The sequence below is a fragment of the Spermophilus citellus genome (assembly GCF_964194105.1).
Source record: "Spermophilus citellus genome assembly, chromosome: 12".
NCBI lineage: Eukaryota > Metazoa > Chordata > Mammalia > Rodentia > Sciuridae > Spermophilus > Spermophilus citellus.
Genome location: NC_138198.1, coordinates 44,501,376 through 44,525,515, shown reverse-complemented (window position 1 = coordinate 44,525,515; position 24,140 = coordinate 44,501,376). Strand labels below are relative to the sequence as shown.

General features: G+C 38.1%; 1 protein-coding gene across 1 annotated transcript; it reads left to right on the top strand.

Annotated features, from left to right (window-relative positions):
• The first annotated feature begins 4,789 nt into the window (after positions 1-4,789).
• LOC308631867 (rho guanine nucleotide exchange factor 28-like) lies at positions 4,790-12,778 on the top strand. The gene is made up of 4 exons (XM_081263415.1): positions 4,790-4,818; positions 9,857-10,035; positions 11,024-11,115; positions 12,162-12,778. The coding sequence occupies exons 2-4, from the start codon at positions 9,926-9,928 to the stop codon at positions 12,395-12,397; spliced, it is 438 nt and encodes a 145-aa protein (XP_081119541.1). The 5' UTR covers positions 4,790-4,818; positions 9,857-9,925; the 3' UTR covers positions 12,398-12,778.
• The last annotated feature ends 11,362 nt before the right edge of the window (positions 12,779-24,140 follow it).

Below are 24,140 nucleotides of genomic sequence, written 5' to 3'. Positions count from 1 at the left end.
GATAGACCTAGGTGATCAGAGATGTTACCTGGGCATGGCAGAGGCTGAGGAGCCTGATCAGATTTGGAGATCTTCTCAGTCTGGATTTGATATTGAAGTGCACAGAGTAACTTAGAGGAGAGTTAAGGGACCTGACTACTACTTGGCCCAGCCAAGAATCTCTGTCAGTACAGACCAGAGAATGAGTGCATATGGCTCCATTTCTGGGGTGATGGAAACGGAGTGATGGAGTGTTGTGGTCATGGGGTGATGGATTGTTGTGGACTGAGCTGGGGCTGCACTGAATGTAGGCCATGCCTGTTTCTCTTTCAGCTTGGTGAAGTACAGAAGAGCCTACTGGGTCTGGGTTTTGCAAGGGTGAGCAAGACAAAAGGATGAGGGAAGCAAAAATATACATTTAATGGACATGCCTGGAGGCTGGGCTGGTTAGGAAGAAATAAGGACACCAGGGGAGTGTAGAGAAATGGATAGTTATAAGCTGAGTGTTTGGATCATGCTTATATCCCAGCCCTGGGTCCCACCCTGGGAGTTTCACTGCACTGGGCCCTGCAGCATTCCACTGCTTGACCAGCCTGAGTCTGGCACCAAGTTGAAACCATTCTGTTATAGGTTCTGCAATGTGCTCTGAGAATGATCATCTTAGCCATATGGAATTGTTGTGAGTACTAAGTGAGATTGTCTGGGAAAGTGCCCAGCAGAAAGAACCTGGCAAAAGCAAAGTGCTCAATAAAGGGAACCTGTTGTTATAGCCTTTATTATTATTACCAATTGACTTAGAAACAATTGAAATGGTAATGAGATCTTAAATACCCACTCTACAAAACTCAACTTTTCTTTTTGGAAGAGGTCTAGGTGAGCAGACATACATAATTTATTCTTTGCATTTTATCAGTCACATTTAGAACTAAGTCCAGGCAAAAATTATGGTGTTTGTTTCTTATGTCTCATTGTTATTACTTTCTATAATTTAATGTACAAAAAAATATAAAAATAATACAAAAAGAAAAGCCTCATAAATTTTGTTCTCAGTAAAGGAATGAAAGCAAAATTAAGGCTATTTAGTTTATATATTCTCTCTTAAGTTTACTATAATAGTATGAGAACTAAAATCTGTCAGATCATGGTAGTCAACTAGTGTTACTCCAAGAATAATCCCACACCAAATTTCTGGTAGAATGAATAAACTAATGTATGTTAGAAGCTGTAAGTTATGGCCCTTCTGTCATAGTGGCATGGTGACCAAATGGAAGCCTTCTCAGGTCAGACCTTACCAATGGTCAGTTACTCCCTGAGCTTCTGAGGACATTAGTTTCCATGACTCTGTTACAGCAGTGTTTCTCAAACTATATTAGCCATATCCTTTACCTGGAAACCTTATTTAGGTGCAGATTCTGAATGAGTAGGTCTGGGGCAGAGCCCAAAACAAGCATTTTTAACAGGATTCCCAGGGAGGCCCATGCTGTTCTCTTTGGGTAACTAAGCTTTGCAAGAAGTAATTTGTCAAAACAGAGCCTCTTCTTGACCTTTCCTTGACCTTGTAACTCAACTCTGATTTTCTCTACTTAGCTTTTCTAGTAGTAAAACAGGCTTTTAAGAAATTAGAACCTTTCGTGGAGGAAGGGCTATGTGCAGGTCAAGAAGTGAGGTGTGTTCTTTGACAGGCAGCGAGAGAGAAAATCTTCCTTGTACAGATGGGCATCAGGATCTGCTCCTTGAGGTTTTCTGATCAGACCCTCCCAAATCTATGAAGATGTTTAGATCCTGGAAATATTTAGACCCTTTTGAGGGTTGATTCCCATTCTCCACTGACTGCTCATTCTAAGATATATTTCTTCAGTTCTAGCCTCTAGAGAGTCTTTGGTTTCTCTCCCAGTTTCTCTTTTGTCATCTTCTCTTTAGCCCTTGAGTTCCAGTCACCTCATAAACATCATTTAGGTGACCTTATCATCAAATACAGAAAAGAGCTCACTTCATTTCTGTGCATCTTCAGGAGGCTATTTCAGAAACTCCTCCAGAGTACTTTCTTAAGGTGATACAGAAATGAGAGCATGTGGCCAGCGGTTGAAAGTGTAACTACTGGAATTGATAATCATTTGCTCTGGTGACATGAGCATGACTGACTTGCCTATTAAGCACTGTTTGGAGCTCTTAAAAATAGATTAATTTATTTCACAGCAAGTGAGAAAACTCTGAACATCATCTTTGTTATTGAGCACTCTAACACACATCCACCTCAAAGAAAATATTGTAATTATAATGTTCATAGGTATGCCAACATGGCTGGAAAACACAGTTTTGAATATTATTTTTTATGGAAGAAGGGATCCAGGAAGGCAAATAAATCTGAAGTTCACTCAGGTTACCCATGGCTGCGTTTATAAGAGGATGGAGACTAGATGCCACGGTTGGCTTCAGTTCTTAGAAACTTGGTGCAGTAATTATTGGATTGCTATGTCTAGGAAGGTGTAAGGAAGCCCTGAATTGGCTGTGACACATTTCCTACTACAGGGAATAGAACTCAGCTATCTTATTGTCCCTGAAAACATGTTTAATAAAGCAAATCTTTTATAATCAAGTATCTTAATGTTTCTTTTTGGGGGGTGGGAAGTGCAGAGTGATAATGTAGTATTTGAATTTAATCCAGCACTTTTCCCATGGAGTTTTTGCTATTTGGATATAACTATATTTAAAAACTAAAGAAAAAAGCCCCTTTCTTTTCCAGTGCTCTTATTGGATGGTGTTCTTTCAGTGGCTTATTGTATGGTGTTCTTTCTCTCTTTTTCCCATGCAGAAAGAACTGAAGAACATAAAGACTTATGCAAAGCTCTTTGCTTAATTAAAGACATGACTGCAGCCATGGATCTGAAAGTCAACGAATATGAGAAAAAACAAAAATGGCTTGAGATCCTAAGTAAGATCGAAAACAAAATGTACACAATGCTGAAAAATGGCCACGTGTTTAGAAAGCAGGACCTGATGAGTACAGAGCGGACCCTGCTGTATGATGGCCTCGTTTACTAGAAAACCACCACGGGACGTTTCAAAGGTGGCTACACCAGACACACTCCTCCCTTCATTCCTGTTCTTCAGGCAACAGAAGACAGGTTTTCAGAGGAAGGATGGTTCTGAGTGGTAGGACTGCATACACAGACACTTGATTTTTCAGTTGAAAGATCAAGTTGTGAAGTTCAATAGGCAAGTGTGACCAGTGATCATGTCTTTGATGGGAATTTGCTGTCCCGACCAACAACTTTCCTATGTATTTTTATGAATGTGCATGTTTGTGATGTCTAAAATTAAAGGAGCTGAGAGTTCTGCTCATCATTGGCACAGGAATATTATTCTGTCAGTTGTGTTGATAGCAAGGTATTATCACACCTACACAGGTAGGGGTCCATTGTGTGCCACGTCAGCCTGAAGCTGTCAGACCGTGAAGGGAGCAAGTGAGAAAACTCTGAATATTGTCTTTGTTATTGAGCACTGTAACACACATCCACCTGCTTGCTGGCCCTGTTGTAAGTACTTCCTCAGGCTACCTTTTGCTCATGGCATTAACTCAATTCTCTTAATCTGGTTAGACTCTAAACCAGCTGATTTCCATTCTTGAGGTCATATAGGTAGGACCTTGCCTGACCCAGGCTTTTTTACTCTGGCTACATGCTAAAATCACCCCTGGAGCTTAAAAAAAAAAAACCCAATAATGCTTAAGTCTCCTCCCAAGATTCTGATTTTGTCAGTGAAGGGATGAAAACCAGCTCAGAGGGATGTTTTAAAGTTCCCCAGGTAAGTCTGCTTTGCAGCCAGGAATAAGAGCTACTGGCCTGGTCTCCTTGTTTTTAACACTTCATCATAGTAATGTTCTCAGGTGATCAACAAGGGGAAGAAAATGTTAAATTCTAGTTAAATTGTTTAAATCAAGGTCATTATCCACAGGAGGATGATCAGGTTTTGTTGGAAGTTCAGCTAATGTCTGAAATGGGATTTGTTGTTTGATAGGTGCAATGTTGTATTGAAAAAGCATTAACCACTGTCCATAGATCTGATTGTTCCTTGTCCCTTTAACAGATTCACTGTGCAGGTTAGCCTGTGTGTGCAGTGGTTCCAGTGAAGGTGGGCTTTTGTAAACAATTTGCAAGAGAAATCTAAACACTCAAACTTCACTCAACTCTCCATGAAACAAAGGAGCAGGTTTTCATGTATAAGTTGATGTGGAAGCTGCTTTTTTATATTTTTTAAAAATATTTATTTTTTAGTTGTAGTTGGACACAATACCTTTATTTTATTTATTTATTTTTATGTGGTGATGAGGATCTAACTCAGGGCCTTGCACATGCTAGGTGAGTGCTCTACTGCTGAGCCACAACCCCAGTCCCCTTTTTACATTTTTAATTGAGCATGGTTTTCCCCTAAATGTAAGGGCTTGCTCCAGTCTATTATGACTTTCTTTCTGTAAGATATTTTTCATCCATTTTGAAATCTGCAATTTAAATTCTGTATGTATACGTATAGTTGTACATACAAACATGCACACTTAAAATTGGCTTTTTAGTAAGTTGTTTGTATATCCTTCATGATCAAAATACTGGGGATTTAATAAAAGTTTTATAATTAGACTAATCTGAGTCACTTAATTTTTATTCAATTTATTTAAATTGGAAGCATGAAATTAGAATATTTAATAAAGGCATTTGAAATATGGTTTGCATCACTAACATTAGTAATGTTTTCTTTTTCTTTGAAGATATCCTAGCTCTACTTCTAACTGATGTGCTGTGCTTTTTACAAGAAAAAGACCAGACATACATCTTTGCAGCGGTAGTAAGTATATGACTATATGATGCATATTTTTAATAAGACTTCTTTCTGCATTTCCTTGGGAAAAAATGCCTGAAATTCTTAGTGAAATAAAATGCACCTCATATAGTTCCATTATTATTAGTGATTTTACAGCTGATTTAGTAACTATTTGAATTGTGAAGAAATTGTAGTACTTTGGTACTAGATAGTGAATAGGCACTTCCCTGAGGCCCCCTGCCCCCCAACCCCGGGTACTTCTCTGTTATGTCTATCTTAGTCTTTCCTCTTATCCCCAAACCCCATATCCTTCTCTCAGATCTAATGACTGAAATGTTAAATGCTAGGAACCAAGGGTCACTTTCAGCATCTTGCTCCTTCTATTCCTACTGGGATTGCCTTGTTGTGCTGCTTGCTGGCCCCATTTGTAACTGTCATTATAATGTTCCCTCTGCCAAACAAGTGAACACCATCCTGACATCTGAAGAAGATTCTTTCTTATTTCTACTACAACCGATTCTGATGACTAAGGTCGTGAATAACACTTACCTTTGTAATGTGTAATCTTATTATTGAGTCGTAATTAGGTTTAGTGAAAGCCAACACTTTATCACATTTCTTACATAACATCTATGTAGTCCAAAATGGTGTGGAGAAGGAAGATAGCATCCATTTACTTCTTATGGGCATCATGGAGCATCAGGCTCTGTTAACAAGAAGAATCCAAGAGACAATACTGACAGGGGCAGTACAGTGATGGCTCTGTAAAATGTATCTATTATCCATTGAATGACATGCTATTTGGTACATTAGCAGATAGCATTGATTCCATCTGGTTTTGGAAAATTCAAAGCTCAATGAAGTTTCTATCTTGCTGTTCCAAGAAAACAAAGAAGCGTGTCTGTGGTGATGAGATTCTCGGGTGAGGCGGCTGGAGCAGTGTTTGCTGGTACATGTCAGTTGGCTAGAGAGGCTTCTTCATTCTGCTCAGCCATGCTGAGTTGTTCAAAGGTGAAATGTTTTTCACAGAGCTAAAGCAGAGGATGACATGAAGCCTTCAACAAGCCCCATGTCCCTGATGCATTTGCATTGTAACTATTGCAACTTTCATGAAAACTTGCTGATTTTTCCAGCTGCCTCTCTGGTATCTGGGATATTCTGAAGGAATATAGAGAAAAAAAATGGCAAGTGAAGGGAACAGTTTTGATTAATCCATGGGATGGTGAAAACCAGGCTGGAAGAAGGAAAATCTCAGCATATCTTAATAGAAACTGAGATTTCTTCAAAACTGAAGGCCAGAAAGAGAAGCAAATCCTGCTTCTTGGGTGGTATTTCAAGCCAAATGACTGGCAGATTAATCAAGAATTAGATACAGTATGATCGTTGTGTTTTCTGGGCAATAAAGCATATGGATGCAGGTCAAGCCATGATGCTCAACTTTTTTTTTTCTTTTTTTTTTAATTTTTTTATTGGTTGTTCACAACATTACAAAGCTCTTGACATATCATATTTCATACATTAGATTGAAATTGGTTATGAACCCCCAATTTTACCCCAAATGCAGATTGCAGAATCACGTCGGTTACCCATCCACAATTTTACATAATGCCCTATTAGTAATTGTTGTATTCTGCTACCTTTCCTATCCCCTACTATCCCCCCTCTCCTCCCCTCCCAACTTCTCTCTCTACCCCATCTACTGTAATTCATTTCTCTCCTTGTTTATTTTCCCATTCCCCTCACAACCTCTTATATGTAATTTTGTATAGCAATGAGGGTCTCCCTTCATTTCCATGCAATTTCCCTTTTCTCTCCCTTTCCCTCCCACATGATGCTCAACTTACAGTATGACTTGAGATATGGATCTGGGCCTCTTATCTCACATGATCTGCATAGACCACCCATAGACCACACAAGCAGGCAGTTTGGAATGCAGTTAGTCAAATATCAGAATGAAGGCAGCCACTACTTAGTTTTTGGTAAAATGTGTTTGGCCATGAACAATAGTAAAATGTTGCTAATATTGTTTCTACATTCATATCATAAGGGTGATACCAGGGAGTAAAAGAGAAAGCAGGATTTTATTCTTAGTGTCAAGTGCACCCTGCTGTTTGCTCATAGACCTTTTAGTTACATCTGTCTGACATCTCTTATATCTGTCCCTGCGCCATCAGTCTCTTTTAGTGAACATCTTGGAGAATTGAAGCATTAGCTAGGGGTACACAGATACCCTCATTTCCTAGTTCCCATCCTAATGTTTCAGAAAATTATTCTCACACTCAGATCAAAAAGAGAGATTCTTCATTCCTTGTGCCCTTTAGAAAAACCTTCATTAGTACTAAGATGTTTATCCTGCTGCATGTTATAGAAGACATGATGAACTGGGAAACAGCCAGAAGCTAAGCATCTGAAAGTAGTAAGAAGATAGAGTAGTGTCCTTACCAGATGGTTTTGTTTGTTTGTTTATTTGTTTTTAAAGAGGACTCAGCTGGGAATGAGTGGGAACCAAACCTACAAAATGTATAGATAAGTTCACTAAGTCCTCAGATACTGAGTCTAAGAAGCATCCCTTGAATATTAAATAAGACAATTTCTAAATTAAACAATAAAAACGACAATGAACATGTAGATCAGCTAGTTCAAGTTCAAAGTATGAAGCAATCTTAAATCTTTTCATTCCCTTGGAATCAGTCACTAACAGAATCAGTGCAAAGTGGATATGATATAACAACAGAACTAAAGGGAGCAGCTCCTTTTTGTCTTTCCCTGCATCATTGGTCTTTAGCTTTGTATGTCCATAGGGATTGGGCAGGAATGGAAGTGAGTGAATCCCAGTTCAGCATCAAGGAGTCAGTGTGGCGGAGGCAGCAGAGAATGATGGAGACTGTCAACTAGTGAATACACATTCCAGCTTAGCAGAGCCGATACTCAGCCATCGTCATTGTTTTTAAATGAGAATATGTACCTAGTATTGCCAATCTTCTGTTTTACCAAGCACACAGAATCCTAGAGGTGTTTTTTTGTTTTTTGTTTTTTTTTTAATGGTAGAATCTCTCCATTTTTAAATGTTGGCAACTTATTTTGTAAGAAATTGTTTTTAAATGCTATGGCACAAATAAACATCTTTGCATTACCAATGTTTAATATCTGTCTCCAGAGAAGCCATGTTGCCTTTTCTCCTAGGAATTTGAGTTCTTGTTTGCAGCTTAGTGGTTCACATGATTACTGAGTAGTGATGGGTTTGCCTCGGTATCTTCTGGCCTAAATGTTATTTAATGAGTGAGACTTTACATCCCTTTATCTATTCTTCACTTTTTAAAGATCGTATCATGCCAGGTGAGGTGGCACCTGTAATCCCAGTGGCTTGGGAGGCTGAGGCAGGAGGATCGTAGGTTCAAAGCCAGACTCAGCAATTTAGCGAAGATCTAAGCAACTTAGTGAGACCCTGTCTCAAAATAAAAAATAAAAAGTGCTAGAGATGTAGCTCAGTGGTTAAATGCCCTTGGGTTCAATACCTGACACCAAAAACAAAAAAATAAAAACAAAACAAAATCTTACTCTGCCAGTGCCCCTCCCCCAATAACTCTGACTCAAGTGATTTCACTCTTCCTTATGTTTTAAGCAATTTAAACCCACCCTGAATTTTTACATATAGACACCATCAACCTTGTAATCTGAGAAAGTTGAAACAGTACATTGAATCAAGGGAGGCAGATGATACTTCAGATAATAGGGCTGTAATAGAACAACAATGCTCAGAAGACATTTCCTCATTACAGAAGGCCATATTGGAGAAGGCTTGCCACAAAATTGCTTTTGCTTCCATTTTTAGAGGCCAAGCACAGAACCAGGTAGACCAATTGTCTGTCCCATCTTATATTTTCATGCTACTTTAAAAAACATGGAGGAGGTACTCCAGGTCCCCCCTGGCACAGAACTCCGGGTGTGGCAGTGATGACTGCAGTGTCAGGAGGGCAGACAAGCCAGTGCCAAGGAGCCAGCAGCGGTGCACAGAGCAGCATGTTCTGGGTAAAGGTGTCACTCAGTCCGTGAGGGAGAAAGAAAACCACACGCTGCAGCCAGCTCTGTAAACAGTGTCGAGAGCCACAAACCAAAGCCAAGTTTTCATTTTCACCCCCACACTGCTCAGTGGCAGGCATTCTTTTGGCCGTTATTTCAGCTCCTGGTCCAAGTCAGTGTCAATCAGGGTTGTCTTCATCTTTGGGTCCCCTTCATCTTTGGGTCTCCAGAGCTGCACGTGAGGCATCTAAGGACTACAGTGAATGTCCATAGAACAGGTGGCTGAATCACAGTGTGGCTTCACATTTTAGGCTTTCCTCCTATTTCTCTCCAGTGGAATTATGTTAAATATATTTGTTGTGAGCCTGCTGTGTGCAAGACAGTGTGCCTGGCACAGAAAGATGAATTAGACACGCTGTCCACTAATCGGCTTATCTGGCTGGTGAGGAGAGATGCCTACAGATAGAACTGTAGCAGTTCTGTTGCTGGGTTGTATAGGACAATAGCAGAAGAAGCTGGTGACATCTGGGGAATGTAAGGTCTGGCCTTCTCTTTCTTACCTTTTTTTTTTTATAGTCAATGTTGTTGATTTCTGGGGATTTGTGCCCATTAAATAATCACTGAAACTATATTGCTATTAACTGCCAAATTCAAGGGACTCTTCAGGTCCATCATCCTTCTCCATCTGTCATGTTTTAGAGACTGCTTCCTTTTTCATATCCTCATAGAAAAATCCCTCATCCCCGACCACAGAATTTTGATATTTTTTTTTAAATGAGTTCTCTGACTTTTCTCTCTCTTTTTAAAAAGTTGACTTTTTAAACCACTAATTGGTAAGCACGAACATTCCCCTAAACCTTTTCTTTCCATTCTTTCTTCTCCATACCCTCTCCCTTAGAGATCTTATCAACTTCTTCAGCTCCTTTGAAAAGTGGGAAGTGAAATAAAGGTTTCCCTAGTCCTGTGTTTCCATGGCTCATGTGTTCCGTGTGACCCTTAGAAAGGACACGGGTTCATCTGCACATCCTCCTATTTTATGTAGAATCAGAAGCCATCCGTTATTTCCCTTCAGAAGCTTATTGCTAGAGAAGTTGCTAATGAGGAGAGAGGAATGTTTCTGATCAGTGCTTCATCAGCTGGTCCCCAGATGTATGAAATTCACACCAATTCCAAGGAGGAACGAAATAACTGGATGAGGTGGATCCAACAGGCAGTAGAAAGGTAACATTTCCTTCTGTCTTTGGTCCATGGAATGTGCTTGTTCAATTGGGAAAAAATATTAAAATCGTGTCTCCCCTGCATGAAAATGCTGCTTCAGCCAGAATGGTCTGCTCCCTGCCCCTGCACCTGCCTGTGATAGTGACAGCGCGTCACCTGCAGGTCTGTAGTCCACACTCCTCTCTGTATGCAGTGCCCTCCCCTTCCCTCTGCCTGTGCACTGTGGTACAGCTTCTGTCCTCGCCTGCTTCATGAAGAATGCCTTAGCACTTGCTCTCTAAGGCATTTATCTGGTGCTTGTGGATCTTATCTTTTACATGTATGTACATATGTATGTGCTTATTTCATCAGATTGGAAGCTCCTTGAGGGCAGGGACATGTCATGCGTACCTCTGGGTGCCTTGTATTGAGGAATCATTCAATAAATGTTTTTAGATTAGTGGATCTAAAGGTTCTAAATCAATCTATTTCTCTTGGGTACTCAAGGACAGTTTGTGTAAATGTGGGTGCAAGACATCACTCTTAATGGTAATTTGATTAGTTGGATTTTACTATTATGTAAAATTTCTCTATCTCCACTGTATCCACTCAGTATGGTTCCCTAATTCCATCCCCCAGTGCTCTTACTCTCACCTGTTAAAACACCCAAATGTTGTAAAAAATAAAAATTATTATCTTATTTGTACCAAACATGGGTGTTGGTGTGTGTGTGTGTGTGTGTGTGTGTGTGTGTGTGTGTGTGTTTGTGTGTGTGTGAATATTTGAGTCATCCTACACTGCTGACTTTGAGAATCATGTTATAGTTTTCATAGTCCTTTTCTCTCAAGAAAACCAAGCTCTTGGCCAGGGAGCATCACTAATTCTCTTTATGCTGATTTTTTTTTTTGCTTTTATAAATTAATTTTATTACCAAGTTTCCATGTTTTCCTAATGATCCTACACATACTTGGATTTAGTTTCAGTTGTGTCCCTTGACTATTGTCTCTTAAAGTTGCCCAGAAGAAGAATGGGGAAGGACAAGTGAATCCGATGAAGAGAAGTGGAAAGCTGAAGCCAGAGTGGCCAGAACTCAGCAATGTCAAGGTATGGTGTGGGCCCTTCTGGCTCCCTGGTCATGGTGTGCTAGTTGGGTATTGGGAAAACCCTGGTGTCATGAATGGAAGGTTAACTGTGTGTTTCTGAGGCTTGCACTGACCACCTTCCAGGAAAACATCCTGATACTATCCAATCTCCTTCTTTTACCTAAATGATTAAAACACACAGAAATGCATGCATGAAACAGTAACTGGGCAGTGTGGTACTGATGAATGTCGGAATTGCTTCCTGATGGTTTAATTTTAGGTCCAACACTGTCATATTGTAGTTTTATGATTGCACAAGGAACCCAATAGGTCTGGCCATCAAATACAAGTCTGTAAAGTAAGATTAGCTCACTTGAGGAGGTTGCTCATCCTCAACCAACTGACTCAGAATCAGTGAGGTGTGCAGAGTAGACCTGAGTATTTTTTAAACTCCCCCAGGTAATCTTGAGGAGCACAGAGGGCTGAGAACTCCTGGATTAGATTTTGGTTAAGTTTTCTTAGGTTTAAGAATTTTGTAACATAGTGAAATCAGGAGAGAAGGATTCATGCAAGGGTGGTCCCAGAAATTGGGTGTTTAGAAACAAAGAAATAAGCCAGCATGCTTGGTTTTGACCATGACTGGCTGAGGACTGAGGAGTTTCAGTCTATTTGTGTTGTTTATTTGCATGTCTATTTGTGTTGTTTCCCCCTGTGGGCATTTGCTCATTCTGGACAGGGCTGCCTCAATTTTTATTCCTGAGCAGGGTGTCTAGTCTTAATAGGAAACAGCTTGCATAAACAAAGAAGAACTTTGCAGGGTTTTCTGGAAATAGGGGAATGAAGTGCAGAGGAAGCTGAGAGTGTTGATAAGTCACTTGCTGGGGGCCACAGTCACTAAGTGGAAGAAGCAATATTTGAACCTGGGTCTGTCCTACCCAATGGCATTAGCTTTTACCTTTTAGATCACACAACTCACTAAGTAGCATATTTATCTCCTAACTTGAATATTTATATAATTTGTTGTATTCATGGTAGTGATAAACTTCTATGGTAAATTCTATTCCATAGAAATACTCAGTAATCAAGACCAGCAAATTTGCACATATTTGGAGGAAAAGCTGCATATCTATGCTGAACTGGGGGAGCTGAGTGGCTTTGAGGATGTCCATCTAGAACCTTACCTCCTCATTAAGCCTGATCCAGGAGAGCCTCCTCAGGCAGCCTCTTTACTGGCAGCAGCACAAAAAGAAGGAAGGTTGTATTGTAAAGGATTTGTTTTGACAAATGAAAAAAATGTTTATTGAGTACCTACTATATGTTGTGTACCATTGTCTTGGTGCTAGGATATAGTAGAACAAGACATGAATACCTGCTCTCCAAGAAGTTAAATTTAGGAAGAACAAAATATAAAGAAATAAACATGGAGGCTGCATCAAGTGCTATAAAGAAAAATAAGCAAGGCAGAAGAGATAGAGAGTGACAGACTTAGAATGGTTCCATTTTAGATAGGGTGGCCAGGGAAGGCCTCTTTGATATAATGCTATGAAAGCAGACATGAAGGAAGTGAGAAGGCCAAGTGACAAACCACTTGACTTGTGGTTTAAAGGGAGACCTCTGATTGTGGCATCAGAGGGGCAAAGTGCAGATATTGCACTGAATGAGGCCCATTATCAAGTATCAGCATGTGCCAGTGTAGGAAAGAACATAAACGTGTATGTCATCTATATGTGGTAAACGTAGCATTTTGTATTTGGTATAAAATATGACATCAAGGGCTGGGGATGTGTCTCAAGTGGTAACATACTCGCCTGGCATGCGCTGGGCACTGGGTTTGATCCTCAGCACCACATAAAATAAAATAAAGATGTTGTGTCCACCGAAAACTGAAAAATAAATATTAAAAAAATTCTCTCTCTCTCTCTCTTAAAAAATATGACATCAAATAAAGAATTTTATAAACAGCACCACAAAGTAAATATCTTTTTCATCAGCATCCTGATTAGACATTGTTTCATTGAAATACTATGTGTGAAAGGGCCTCAAAGGGTCTAGCTTTAATTAGTGTAAGGTGATGTATGTATTACATATGGCTAGGAGAAAAAGTTCAAAGATTTAAAAAAAAACATAGGAAAGACAACTGTAATTTTAAAACTTTATAAGGAAAGTGAATGTGACAAAACAAATAAAACATTATATATATATATGTTTTCTGATTGTAAACTTTCTAACTTATGTGTCTTAAAATGTTTCTGCTTTTCATCCTTCTCAGTACAGACTTCACTTTTAAATCTGTTTTGTAGCTTTTAACTGTTTTCGTGTTATCAGGAAGGAAGGAAAGAGGGAGGGAGGGAGGAAGAGTTGGTCAGTGATAGTTTAATCTTGAATGGAAAGCCATTGCAGCAGCTCCCATCCATTATTTAGTCACAGGAGGATAATCGAGATTAAGTGTCCAGGTTCCTCTTTGTATTAACCTATCTAGAAAATTTGGCACTTAATAAGGCATTTTGAGGAACTACGCTGAGGTACCACTTGAAATAACACTCTTAAAAATTGTATAATGGATAGTTTCCCATTATCTCACTTAATAAGGTAAGGTTAAAACATATTACTGAAAGAAATAAAAAAACAAAACACCACCACCCCCTTCCAAAAACCCAATGGCAGAAATCCTGTTAATCACCAATTGCAGTTATGCTCTTGAACCACAAGGTGGCAGACCAACTCCATTAAAAGGATAATGTGCAATTTCCTTTCTCACTAGTAATGGTAGTTCTTGGGTAGCACAAGGCAACTCATTTCTATGTGTTTAATTTTTAGAGTATAAAAATTCTATACCATTGGATTTCTTGCTACAAAAATAATAAAATTTGGATGGGCAAGGACAGAAGCAGTAGAAAAGCAAAAACTCCAAAACTCACTAAAGAATGGAGATACTTAGTCCTTGTTATCTTCCAAAGGGTTGAGCAGAGATCTAATGCCTTTTAAATCTCATCTCCTTTATTCAGGCTTTGTCTTTTCTCTATTGGAGGGGCTTCTCAGTAATGAAATTTTTAATTTGCCATATGGGGGAAGAGAAGATCTGGTTAGCTCATCATCAACCTGAAATGATTGCATTTAACAAGCTGAAAGTTACCTGAAAACATTACCATGGCTGACTGTTTTTTACACTTAAAATTAGATCTTCTCAGATGAAAATAAGAAGCATACTTGAGACTGTAGGCTCTTGAAGATCAGGGAGTCAAATGATCTCCCATAGGATAAAGCACAGAGTCAATAGTGGGTGATCAGTACTTATTGAGTGGAGTGCAATCAAATTCAAGTGTTCGTTGCATGCCAGACATCATTCTTAGGTTTGCAGATATAATATTGAATATACAAAGTCCTGATACTCACTGGTTTACATACAATTTGAGAAGAAAGACAATAGATGAATAAGCAAAAATTTAATTCAATTCTGGAAACTGGAAACCCTCAGTATCCACATATTCCATTAATGTGTGCTGTGGGCAGGACAAAGAATGAAGCATAGACCCACTTCCCAAGGAATGGATGGTCTCCTGTGGCCTCATTTATAGTCTTTGCACTGGCCCAGTGAAGTCTAATTGAGGCAGGCTCTGGGAGAGACCAATTTTCTTATCCCAACCAGGGACTATTTTAGCCAGTGAGGCAGGGAGCTGGAGGCCTGATAGAATGTTCTCTGTCTTCTAAATCTGGCCTCTAGGATATAAGGGGTCAGTCTGACTCAGGAGACAACTTCAACCTGGGCACAGAGTGCTCAGTTTATAATGTGGTCTGCATGCAGTAAATATGTGTCCCTTGCAAGACTTCCTCTCAGTCCTCCCTTGTTTTAAGACCTAGCTTGGTAAAACTTGCCATGCATCCCTAACACCAAGTTTGCATGAGGGAGGCTCTTGCTTTCAAGTGGGGGTTCCTATAGGTTTTCCTTCCTAGGAGGATTCAGAGTCACTATAGATGAGGTAACTGAGTTTAGAGAGGATGCGGGTCATGCATTTTAGAACAGCTTTTACAAATGGTAGAGTGGCTCATTTTCTTATGTTTTTATGTTTTGTAGGTGGAATATAGACGCTTTTCAGAATCTTCACAGAGATAAGCTATGTATGCTTTAAATATATGACTATGCTTTTTTGATTGTAGCTAATGAAAGGTTTTCAAGAATTTGATATATATCATCTTATTTTTCAGATTATACAAGCTATACAGAATTTAACCTGTCTTTTATATAACCTTCAGGTAACGACCTACTGCTAATCTTTGACCTTGTGAATGTTTCTCTTAATGCAATTCACTTTGATGATTCCCAGACTTTAGAAATTAGAATATCTTGAGAGGTAGTAAGTGATCTCAGAAGAATACCAACCCCCTAAGAGTAAGCCAGCCAGATGAGCTGAACTTCACCTGGTTTTGTAATCATGAGGCAACACCACTACTACATTTTGTATCATTCTTCTCTGAAACCATAAAACAGTTCATATCTTTAGAAAATAGTGATGAATATGTTCTGGATTTACATTTACAATGAAGCTCTTAGGTGAGTGTAGCATGACTTCACATTTTCTGGTGAAAACTTAAATCCACACCTAAACTTTTTCACTTACACATGTGGCCTTAGGAGCACTTAGGAGTTAAATAATCCATCCGCTGTCTTGTTTTTTTTTTTTTCCCTTCCCCATCGCTTAACATTTTTTGAATATCCCCTCTGTCTGTGCTGGACACTGTGCTGAGGGTTAAGTCCACAAAAGCAAAAGGACCACAAGACTAGTCTCAAAGGTCTTATTCTTTTTCAAGGAAAAATAAGCATAAAAATATGTCTGAATTGAGGATTAGAGTGCCGAGGGATCCCTCAGGTCATACACAAAAAAAGAAGGTCAGGGTACCCAGTTGCTTAATTTACTGATTAAAAAATTGTAATGCTATAAAATCAATGTTTATCTAGTAAAAAGGATTTGAAGAAATTTGGAAATACAAATAGATAAAAGAAATGGCTTGTGAGTCTGTGGAGAGGAATCACCACCATCATCTGGTGCACATCCCTCCAGATTTCTGGATTGTTTTGTGTATATATGTTAGCAACACCTGTCTGTGCCATCCTCTATCCTGCAACAGCATGATTTTCAATGAATATGTAATATTCAAGTCTTTGAAATTTATGCAATCACTGATTAGCTACACTTTTGTACTATTAATAACACAAAATGTGAACATCCTTGTACGTTGATCTCTGTAGCCATAATTTATCCAGTTTCTTCAGGATAAATTACTAGAGCTATTTTCTTTTTCTTTCTCTTTCTTTCTGTCTTTCTCTCTTCAATTTGAAAATGGGTCAAGAATCTGATTATTTTAATTTGCATTTCTGTGATTACTAGTGAGACTAAACTTCTTAACCCTTCCTGGTTTATTATTCATTCATATTTCAATTTGTATACCTTTTGAATCTTAAAAGAAATTAAGTCTAATTTGTCACCAAAAAATGTTAAATCATACTGCATTTGCTGTGTCCTTATTTATACTTCAACCCAATTACATCAAGACTTCATTATTATCACATTGATTAATGAATAAAACTTTGGATTACATTTGAATATATGACAGTGCTAGTCTCCTCTTATTTTTCCATATATTTACATATACTTTTACCAGAACTTTTGAATCACTCTGTCAATTATTTCCTACCAAGGCCACAAAATCAAAATTTTATTTTATTTGTGAATTAAATTGGAGAGAATTGGAACTTCTGCCATAACCAGTCCTCTTGTCTAAGAACATGGGCCAGTTATCTCTTATTTTATGTTCTGTTAGAAAGCTTAGAATATCTTCATATAGGCACTATATATATGTTTCCCTAATGATTGTAAGAAAAGGTATTGATATTTATGTATTTATTTTTTAACTGGTCTACTCAATTAACTTCTTTATTTTAATAGTTTTCCCATTGATTCTTTAAAGTATATCCCAGGTAGAAAATAAAAATTTGAAAATATTAGTTATTTAACTGTTCTTTAATAGTCCTATCAATTTCATTTTCTTAATTTATTGCTTCAGATGAAACTTCTGAAAGTCTGTTAATTAACAGTGGTGATAGTAAGTTCCTTATTCACAGTTTGTGGGATTGCCTTTAGTGTCTTACATCAGAGATGCTGATCTGGAATAGGTGTTCTTAGAGATGAATCTATCATGTAAAACAAATATGTTTAAAAATATGCTTTCTTTTAAATGTCAACTAAGGAATGAAAAAACTTGAGCATCCTGGGTTGTGTTACCTGGTAAAATACAAGTTCATCTCTCTTCTATTCAACTCTGAATGCAGCCCCAAGTGGATTCAAGTTTCAAAATGCCCTGTGACCTAAATGACCTCATTTTTTCAATGCATTAGGTTGAAGCCACGTGGGAAACACCAAAGTCTACAGTAGACTTTTTCAACCAGGCTAAAACTTTTTGGCTGCTCTAAAGATATGGTCTCCTTCCATTTCCATGCAATTTCCCTTCTCTCTCCCTTTCCCTCCCAATTCTGCAATCTGTATATGGGGGGAAAAATGGGAGTTCATAACCCACTTGAATCAAATGTATGAAATATGATATGCCAAGAGCTATGTAATGTTTTGAACAACTAATAATAAATAAATAAATAAATAAATAAATAAATAAAGATAAAAAAATAAGGATATGGTCTCTGAAAGATTTTCGTTCATGGTACAGTCATCTCTTTAGAAGCTGAATTTCTTATCCATGCTTAATGTTATAAGCGTGTCTGAATGAGATGAAAATGAAATTTGATCATTTGAGAATAGGGTCAGAAAATAGGTAGAATGAGTGAAAAAAGGAAAAGGCACAGATATTCTGGCAAAATAAGTAAAGAGAGAATAAATTGTGGATTCCTAAAAAAGTGCTGTTCTCTCCTAAATATAAGTGCAAACTTTAATTTGGGAAATGAATATCCAATCTTTGAATCCCACCTCTGTGTTAGGGAAGAAAATAGTCTTATCCCAAATGATAAGTAGACACAAAGAAGTCTTCATATTCATGCTGAATTATTCTAATGATAATCCTTACATGAGAGTTATCATTGCCCGTGTTCTGCCAGGTCAGCGAGTCCTGAGTGGTTTATTATGTGCTAATTATTTCATATTTAAAGAGCATTTTAAATATCATCTATTCTCAATGATAATCATTGTTCTCTAACAGCCCTTAAAGGTCATTAACCAAATATTCAAGGGAGCCTGAAATTTTAAAAATAATTCTCAAATCTAAAAATATGAATTTCATTTCAAAAGGCCCCATTAATGTCTTTTTGAGTCTTACTCTAAAATGGGTACACATTTAAAATATATTTTACTTCTCTAACTTTCAAAAGTATAGAAAACTTCTGAACTAACAAAGAACTAATAATATTCAAACCCCCATCTTCCCAGCATATGTTACATGGACTGTTTAAAAAATTCTTAGAAAGGAAAAATGTGAATTTATTCCTAAATAGAGAGTAATGATTTCTCATATGAGCCAAAACACACACATACCCAGATACCCAGTATGTGTCCATTTTCAATCTGTCCCTTCTGTACATCTTTGCACTTTAAATGGGAACTTTCAAAATGAAAAACTTCCAAGGACATTCACAGAGAATTTTTTGGCTTAGTGGTATCTATCCAAATCTTGGCAATTATATTCTGTGATGTTGCCAAACTTTTCATAGGCAGATACCATAACTCAAAATGTTTTTTTTAAAAAATATGTTTGTTAAGTCCTCTGGGATTTAGAGTATCTATTTTAATCATTCCAGCCTCCTGTTAGCAATCTATTAAACAAATGAATTTCAGCTTAGTGTTTTACATATGACCTTCCTGTGAAAATGAAAAGACATAACAGTAAGTAGACTATTCAGCCATTTACATATATCCTGAAAATAGCATTAACTTGCTATCCTTAAACATTATGCTATAAAGAGATATTTATCAAATCTCTCAAAATAGTTGACTTTTATTTTTATGTCTTTATGAAAGCAACCTATGTGACTCAAGTAATTTCTGGTTTGGGATTCAAATAAAAGATATTACTAGGTTTACATAGATTTTAAAATTAATGTGACTATTAATTTATTAATAGGGAGAACTCAGAAAGAGAATGAGGTCTAGAATGAGAATGTAGAGTCTTATGTGTTTATGTACTGTATTATTACTAAGTAGACTTACTTAAATATTATCCAACAGCTGGCAACCAATGACATTTCCAGAAAAGGGATTGAGTAAAATGAACCTTCTGTAACCACATTTTATGCATCCTTTGATTCAAACAACATAGGATAGAAAATGTAGGGAAAAAATTCATAAAGTTCCAAAAAGCAAAACTTGAGTTTGCATCTTGCTGAGTATTACACTGGCTTTGTGCACATGAAGTGATATGTGGGCATTGTATTAGGAATTATGAGTCATCTAGAGATGATTCAAAGTATGCAGGAGGATGTGTGTAGGTTATGTGCAAACACTAAGGGAATCCTGGAACCAATCCCCTCAGACACTAAGGAAAAATGATATTGATTCTGTGCATGATTTCTTCTCTCTGTAATTTCCCAGATAATGTCATTAAGAACTAAAGATAAACCTATTTGAAATGCCAAAGTCTGTCTTTACATGTAATTTGGAAAAAGCACAGAATATTAAGAGAAATAGTTTGATTATACATTTTGTGTTCAGGGATGCTTCCAACCCAAGAGGCAAACAATACACAAGCTTGTTTATTCATTTGTCCTCTGCTGCCCTATAGGCCTCCTTGACCATTCAGGATAGCCACATTGAGATCCACAAGCTGATTCTCCATCAGGAGAGCCTGGCTCCCAGCCGTTCTTTGCGAGGTGGCTCCTTCCAAGACCAGGAAAAGTCCCGCAACCTGGAGAAGCAGCGTGAGGAGTTGGCTAACATCCATAAGCTCCAACACCAGTTCCAGTAGGAACAGCAGCGCTGGCACCTGGCACCTGGCACCGCAGGTGTGACCAGCATCAGCAGGAGCAGGAGGCCAAGGAGAGCTGGCTGCAGGCGAGGGAATGGGAGTGCCAGACACAGGAGGAGCTTCTGCTGAAGAACTGCAGTGAGCTGGACCATCAGCTCCAGGAGTACCAGCAAAACCTGGAGTGGCTGAGTGAGGGCCAGAGTGTGGTAGAGAGGGAGAGAGAGAGACCATGGGCACCCAACAGGGCCTGCAGTGTCTCTGGAAGCACAGCTGGCAGAGTAGACTCCCAGCAGCCTTTCCACCAGGAAGCAAGGAGGTATGGCTCTTCCAGGGTGTCAAAGCAGCTTTCAAAGGCAAGCTCAGTCCTCCCAGGATGCTATACAAACACTGGTGTTACTCATTGTTGTGTAAGAGCTCACAAAAGCGTCTCAAATTGGTATATAATAAAAGCTAGGAGCTTTCAGAAGCAATGCATGTGTCTTGGCTTAAAACATGGAAATTTTAAAGACCAAGGTTCTATTGGATCATTGTATTCAGAGACACCCCCTGAGGAAGGAACATAGAATCAGATTGACCCAGTGAGGTGAGGGCAGGTTTGCCTTAGAAGCATGTTCACTGTGACCATGCCATTTTTCCAGTATTTGAAGGACCCTGTTTATATAATCTATTCTTATAGGATAATAATTCTACAATTCATACATTTGTCAGTAATTATTCATTTTCTACTTTGCTGGATTCAGTTTGCTCCAGGTGTGGAGGAGAAACTGGCCTGAGGATAAAAGGTGAGAGGAGCTTTCCCATAGGCTCTGGAGTTAAAGATACAGTTTCTTTTCCTCACCCTTTTGTTTCCTTTCTACCTATCTTTTCTATCTTGCCTCAATGCTAATAAATGACATAGGATGTGTCTGAGTAGGATGAAATCTTTCTCAGAAGATTATGTGTTTTCTTTGCATGCTCTCTGACAAGGCTTGGCAATTCCATTATCCCAGGAGTTTAGTTTTCTGTGCTATATGTGTTGCATGTATGCTTTTTATTGTAATGCTTGAAGTTGTAAAAGCTAATGAGTATATAAGAACTGTGTTGCATCTGATTTTTCTTTCAAGTTTGCTAAATTACATTTATTGCAAATTCCTTATGTATATATGGATATGTTTTCAATTTTTATTTAGTAAAAATTAAAATGTTCTGTCTTTGATTAAAATAAAGTAGAAACTCTTTAATAGTCTAGGACACTTCAGCTTTGTTATAAAATACATTGTACATAGTGAGAATTGAAAGCTTTGGTTTCTAGCTCATTTAAATGGAATGAGAAGAAAGAGTAAATGGTGATATTCTTATTGATGTCACTCTTATTGAGGTCTTGATTGTGAGATTCTAGTAGAAATAAACACTTTACTACATTTGTTTAAGTTGCTGGATAAATTATAGTACTTTTTCTGTATTTCTTTACACAGGCAATGGAATTTAATTGATCTGAGGGTTTGTGTCATGAAAATTCACTCCTCATCCATGAAGCTTTAGTACAAATGTCACTTAACACTTTCAGTAAACCGAGTCCATCAGACATCCACGAGGATGCCACTTACCCCCCCAAATATATCTAATTCTGATTTGGTGAGGACTAGTGAAAATCAAGTAAACCTCAAGACGGAAGTTTCTCAGCCTTCAGATGTCAACCATGAACTGTGGACAGCTGTTGGGCCCTATCATCAGATACCTCCTCTCCATGAAAGCAGCAAGGATTCTTATAAATATGGTAATTAATACCTTACACATCGCCTGTGTAGTTTCAACAAGAAATTGTATTCTCTGAATGATTGGCTCTTCTGTAGATTGAATCAAAGTGAGCCCTAATATGGAAGTCAATTGGTGATGATGAGCTGGAGTCTGTAGCACACACTTTTCTGTGGGGAAGTCTGGGGATGGCCTTCTCTCAGAAGCATCTAGACAAACAAAGCCACAATTGTGGGGTTTAGGAAATGAGACAAACACATAAGAACCAGGTGGTTTTTAGGCCCATGGCCCAAAGGGTCATGTCCCCTTAAAAGTGAAGCAACTTGTTCTTTATTCCCCACTGTAGACCCTGCTATATCCCAGTACACATATCCATTGACTCTCAGAAATAAAAGATATGAACAGTGTTTGCAATAAGACTTTATGGTCTATCACAGCAATTTCTGTAATGTTAGAGAAATCTTCTGTACTGCTATTAAACACCCAAAATGAAACTGTTAACATCATTTGTCATTGTAAAAAAAGGTCTCTCCATAAGTACCTCATAATAACACAATTTGCTAATCCCATTAAAGCATTTGCCAAATATAAAGGAGGGGCAACTCGAGTTTCCAACTGAACGTGAATCCAGATGATTTAAATCTATGTCTATCATAAATTGTTTTCTGTTGGATATGAGGTAGGTAATGAGAAGAACTTGAAACCTCTCTACTGAAAAACAGATGATATGCAATAGAATAAACAAATGGCTGGCCACATAGACCTGAAATAAATCACTGACAGTAAAATGTTTCAGGGTGCTTTTTTTCTAGGCACATGTTGCTTTGCTCTTCTGATTCATTAACTTGCTACTTACAGGGCTTTATGTTTTTTCCAGTGTGGTTTTGCATCCTGGCTTTGACATAATTCAAAAGCTCAGTTTGAGTTTAACCACATTCAGCTTTTGTTTAAGAGAAGTATTTCTCTTTTACTTGTTTTGTGTGTCTGCCATCTTTTTCTATTGCCTTGTGCTTCAAAGTAGAAAGCTTTTAAACATTTGGCAGCATGCCTGCAGTAGATAGAAAATGTACCAAGGATTGGGTTGGGGATGTGGCTCAAGCGGTAGCACGCTTTTTCTCCTTTTTTTAAAAAAAAATTTATTCTGGGGCTGGGGATGTGGCTCAAGCGGTAGCGCGCTCGCCTGGCATGCGTGCGGCCCGGGTTCGATCCTCAGCACCACATACCAACGAAGATGTTGTGTCCGCCGAGAACTAAAAAATAAATGTTAAAAAATTCTCTCTCTCTCTCCTCCCTCTCTCTCTCTCTCTCTCTCTCTCTCTCTCTCTCTCTCTCTCTCCTCTCTCACTCTCTCTTAAAAAATTTATTCTTTTATCATTTTTGTTTTTTAGTTATGGACCTTTATTTTATTTATTTATATGTGGTGCTGAGAATCAAACCCAGGACCTCCCATGTGATAGGCAAACACTCTACCACTGAGTCACAACCCCAGCTCTTTTTTTTCTCCTGAACATTCTGCTGTTCCGTCAATTAAGAAAAAATCACTACTGTAATTTTAATTTCTAAGACATTTTCCTTGTTTCTTAGGGGTCAGTATTTTACAGAATCTTGTTTTGTGGCTGAAAGTTCTCTTAAATATTTCTTTGAAGATAATAATTATGATTTGGGGAAATTTCCTTTTGCTTTCCACATTCTTGAGTTGTGTTCTTGACTTTTCTAGTTGGATTTGTCTGTGTTTATTTTAGGCTTCCTCTGCCATGTTCCATAGTATACCTACCATTTGTATAAGAGATGTGTGCATGTAGAAGAGTGCCTGGAATTTAACAAGTACTCAATGAATTTTTTTGTCATTTTAAAGGCTTTTCACATGCCTGGATATTTATAGATCACTTTGAAGTACCTTAAAAAATAAATGTAAATACTGAGACTTTACAGGAGAAAAATGATGAAAACATAAACCACATTAGCATTCTGAGAAATCTAAGAAATTTTTCAGTTCAAAATATATAAACCTTCATCTGTTTTGATCAGTTGTGAAAAGTAGCCTGAATAATACATTAGAAATAATGGAGAAATTGCTTAAGTTTGTAAACTATTGACATTTGACATGTATCATTTGAAGTTGGAGAAAATTCAGGTTTGCCTTTACAGGAGCAGTTCTCACTTGCATCCTGATGTACTTAGTAGCTCAGGAATTACTAATAATTTGTGACCTATTTTATGTGTGGGACCCCCAATAATTTCAACAAATATGTGGTTGTGTGCTCTGCTGTGAACATCATCCCGTGTTGTGGGGAGATTTGAGGCCTTCCACCTAGTTCACATGCCTCAGTAGAGAAATAAGGACATGAAAGTTCA